Raw genomic sequence first — 5,000 nt, 5'->3', positions numbered from 1 at the left:
TTAGTGGATGCTACACAGACACACTGAGTTCTGCTGCTGTTTGGGGATAACAGCGTTCCTCCTCATGACCTCATCCAGGAGTTTCTGTCTCAAACAGACTGAACGCTTCCAGGAAGCAGGAACGTGTCGGCTGTAATTATCACGGCGTCAGAGACGTGACATCTGCCCTCAAATTAGGAGAAGATGTCACGCTCGTCAAACACACACAGACAGAAACAGACTCACTGATATTCACTGCAGGGGAAACATACAGCAGCGTCTCACGCTACCATCCTCAGTATAACACGACTGAAGAGAGCAAGAGTTCAGACACACTGTATATTATTATATTATATTATATTATACATTTTGTGTAAAGAAAATAAAACTTATTTTTAGGAACAATAATATTTGTTTTTATTATTAATTTGTGCTGATTTGTTTATTTTATCAGGCATCAGTGGTTAATTAATTTCATTTAAATAATTATATTATATTATATTATATTATATTATATTATATTATATTATATTATATTATATTATATTATATTATATTATATTATATTATATTATATTATATTATATTATGAGTGAAGAAAATAAACATATTTCTTTAAGAACAATAAGATATTTTCTTTTATTAATTTGTGCTGATTTATTTTATGAGGCATCAGTGATTAATAAATTTTATTTAATGAAATAAAATGTATATTATATTATATATTTTGAGTGAAGAAAATTAAACCTATTTTTAGGATTGATAAAAAATTATTTTTATTAATTTGTGCTGATTTATTATGGTAAATCAACAAACTGCTTTAAAAAACAAAATGTATGTGTGTGTATATATATAATAAATAATAGTAAAACTGTTTGACTGTTTTTGATCAAATCAATGCAGTGTTACTGAGCAGAAGAGACGTCTGTAAACCATGAATCTTAAGTGAGCAGGTGTGTATGATCTATCTGATGTTGCTCCAGATGATCAGTACAGTATATAAAACACAAGCAGAGACTTCAGACACATTCCTGGCTCGAGACTGAACGCCGCTCCGCTCTGTATGAGAAACAGATGAGGATGTAAACCTCAGCCTGCAGAGGAAGGAAAACACTCTGAACAATTACAATAAGTGCTCTTTATCTGAGCTTCACAAGCAAACAGACGCCATGAGAAAAGTGTGGGAGGCAATGAACGACAAAAATGAAGAAACACATCCTGTAGCCCTTTAACATCCAAATGAACTTCTTTTCCTATCTAAAAATATGTCTCTGGTTTTATTGTGAATTATCCATTTATTTCTAATAAAATATATATATATTATTACATATATTTCCATTATTTTATCATTTTTTATATTTATTTTAGAAAAACATATCATTGTATCTTGTGCACTTTCATCAGTGCATGTTATTCTGAAAAAGAAAGTATTTTTTGTAACATTGAGATGTTATATATATATATATTGATTTTGTTATTATTTTGAATGAGTATTTTATGGTGTCCTTGTTAGAGTGTAATTATACATATAATCACTGAGTAATATTAATTAACTCCATGTAAATATGCATAATTAATTGTTATTATACTAGTAAGTAAATGTAACTTGTGTAATTATGACACCTTAAAAACGTAATATAGACATATAAGAAAAATAAAAATAAAAATTGCAAAAACACACAACAACTAAAAATAAATAAAAATAGAAAACATATATTTTTTAAAAATCTCGGTAATTTGTTGTGTGTTTTGCCATTTTCATTTTTAGGTTTTAGTTTATGAGTAAAAATATAGCCTTTTTTACTGAGTATTTTTTTTTTGTAGTTAATATAATGTTAAAAGATTATACGATTGATGTTCAAGAGAATTATTTAACTTTTAATTGTATTTTAAGGCAGTATTACAGTCTTAAAAATTCATAAAAGACCCTGAAAAAGACTATAAACAAACTTCCAAATTTATTATCTTATCTTATGCTTTCAGTCTTACTGTGAATTATATATATTTTTAAGTAATTTGTTTTATGTATCAGTATAAATGTTTTAAAATGTATATAAAATAATGCATTTATTATTCATAATATATTATTATATAATTATATATTTTATATAAATATATATATATATATTTCTCTGGGAAATATTTTTTTTGTGGGGGTTATATTTTGTGTTTTTATGTTAATTTGGGTTAGTTTAGTATTTTTGTGTTGTGTCTTCCTCGTTTACTGTTCAATATATATTATTGTATTTAATATACATATTGTTTTTATACGTTTTATTGTATTTAGTTTTATAAATTAATTTAATTTGCTGAAATAAAATAAGTTTTTACTATATTTGATTTTATTTCAGTTTATGTTTATTCTATTTGAAGTAATGAAAAGGTTTTTTTATATATATGGTTTGACATCCACTTAGCATTATAATAACCCTAGTCTTCATATAAGACTCATAGAAGAAGTTAGCGAGTGATGTCATGCTGGCTTTAGAGCTCTAATCATACAGAGCTAACACTAACCGGACACAGGTGTGCAGCTGAGGCCGTCGCCGTGGAAACCAGGCCGGCACAGACAGGTGAAGGATCCCGGGGTGTTGTGGCAGATGGCATCGCTATGGCAACGGCCCGGCTGGCACTCATCGATATCTGCATGACACACACACACAGAGAGAAAACCACTTAAGCTTCAGACCTACAGACAGCTTCAGAATCAGCTCTATATGAAGGAATGCACAGCTGGTGTGTGTTATTAATGATGTATGTCGCTCTCCCACGGCCGAACAAACATACATGTGTGCAACTTTCACAGCATGAAAATGTGAGACCGAGCCACAATCTGTCCGACTATCAGCCGATGTCAAGTGGGAGAGAGAATGGGGGTGATAAATAACACACAGCTGTGGAGAGCATTTCCTGTCCAGATTACAGCACTTCCTGTCTCTGGGGGCCCTGCTGTCTGCTGAGAGACTCGTATTACTGCTGTATAATGTGTTTCAGTCTCGTTGATTCTGTTGATCGTTTATCACTGTGAAGAAAGTGCTGTAGAAATAAATGTGATTTGTCTTGAGGACTGTCTTCAAAGAAGCATACGTGACTGATTTGATCTCAAACGAAACTTTAATTTACTTCAATTCAATGCTTTTGGTTAGGATTGAAGGGGGTAGAAATTGAGTAAAAAAAAGAAAAAAGAAATCACTAAAACTTTTACTGAAATTAAAGTGTAAACAGAAAATATAGAAATAAAAACTAATAAATACATTTATGAAAACTATATAGAAATATTTAAAAAATAAAAAATGAATAAGAATGACTAACTAAAATTAAAGTGAGAATTTAAACATAAAAACTAATAATACAATTAAAATCTATATAGATGTTTAAAAACAAAAATAATACAAATGACAAAAACGCACTATAAAATTACTAAAACTTTAACTATATTTAAAGTAAAAAAAGAAAATATAAAAATAAAAACTAATAAATAAAAATGAATAAAAACTATGTAGATATGTTTTTTAAACAAAATTTTGAAAAGACAAAAAAAAAACACTACAAAAATACTAATTCTTTAAATGAAATTAAAGTGAAAATAGAAAACTTTAAACTAATAAACAGGATTCATTAAAAACTATATAGATGTTTAAAAACAAAATTAGTACAAAGGACAAAAACATTACAAAATTACGAAAACTTAAAGTAAAAACAGAAAACATAAAATAAATACATTTATAAAATAATAAAAAAAAATCAAAAAGATAACAATAATAAAAAAAAGTAAAAATGAATAAGAATGACAAAAAACACAAATAAATCACCAAAACTAAAGTGAAAATATAAAAGTAAAAACTAATTAATAGAATTTGATAAACTTTATAGACATTTAAAAACAAAAACCAAAATTAAAAAAAAAAAAAAATTAAATTCAGGCGAAAAACGAAAATATAAAAACTAGTAAATAAATATGCCATGAATGTAATATAATAAATGTAAAAAAAACTATACAAATATTAAAAATATAAAATAAATAAATGACAAAAAACAACAAAATCACTTTATATAAAACGAAAGTGAAAATATGAAAAAACAAAATCTAATAAATAGAAAATAAAATAAAAATAAAATAGTTTTAATAAAAACTATATGTATATAAAAACAAAAATTTATAAAAATGACAAAAACACGTAAAAAATACTACAGCTGTAATTAAAATTCAGGTGAAAAACAGTGACAAAAAGCTACAAAATCACTATAAATAAAACTAAAGTGAAAATGTTCAAATTAAAACTAATAAATAGAGTTTAATAAAAAACGATATATATGTAAAAACCTAAATTTGAACATACGTCCATTTCCAGACGCTTCCACACATTAGATGTGTATTGTGTGTGTGTGTGTGTGTGTGTGTGTGTGTTACCCTGACACACGCTTCCACACATTAGATGTGTATTGTGTGTGTGTGTGTGTGTGTGTGTGTGTGTTACCCTGACACACGCTTCCACACATTAGATGTGTATTGTGTGTGTGTGTGTGTGTGTGTGTGTTACACTGACACACGCTTCCACACATTAGATGTGTATTGTGTGTGTGTGTGTGTGTGTGTGTGTGTTACCCTGACACACGCTTCCACACATTAGATGTGTATTGTGTGTGTGTGTGTGTGTGTTACCCTGACACACGCTTCCACACATTAGATGTGTATTGTGTGTGTGTGTGTGTGTGTGTGTGTTACCCTGACACACGCTTCCACACATTAGATGTGTATTGTGTGTGTGTGTGTGTGTGTGTGTGTGTGTGTGTGTGTGTGTGTTACCCTGACACACGCTTCCACACATTAGATGTGTATTGTGTGTGTGTGTGTGTGTGTGTGTGTTACCCTGACACACGCTTCCACACATTAGATGTGTATTGTGTGTGTGTGTGTGTGTGTGTGTGTGTTACCCTGACACACGCTTCCACACATTAGATGTGTATTGTGTGTGTGTGTGTGTGTGTGTGTGTTACCCTGACACACGATTCCACACATT

General features: G+C 29.2%; 2 protein-coding genes across 2 annotated transcripts in view; one reads left to right on the top strand and one right to left on the bottom strand.

Moving 5' to 3' along the window:
- The window catches only part of LOC132119127 (mitochondrial import receptor subunit TOM20 homolog B), a 412,651-nt gene that overhangs the window by 13,901 nt on the left and 393,750 nt on the right, over positions 1–5,000 (top strand). The gene's annotated exons all lie outside the window — the stretch shown is intronic.
- Positions 1–5,000, bottom strand: part of LOC132119741 (nidogen-1-like) — a 29,991-nt gene that overhangs the window by 6,973 nt on the left and 18,018 nt on the right. The window contains exon 12 of the mRNA XM_059529963.1: positions 2,497–2,622. Coding sequence (XP_059385946.1) covers positions 2,497–2,622 — 126 coding nt within the window. The remainder of the gene's footprint in view (positions 1–2,496; positions 2,623–5,000) is intronic.

This window comes from Carassius carassius, chromosome 38, assembly GCF_963082965.1.
Source record: "Carassius carassius chromosome 38, fCarCar2.1, whole genome shotgun sequence".
Taxonomy (NCBI): domain Eukaryota; kingdom Metazoa; phylum Chordata; class Actinopteri; order Cypriniformes; family Cyprinidae; genus Carassius; species Carassius carassius.
Note: the sequence above shows the minus strand (reverse complement) of the source record. Positions and strands in the feature narration are given on the sequence as shown.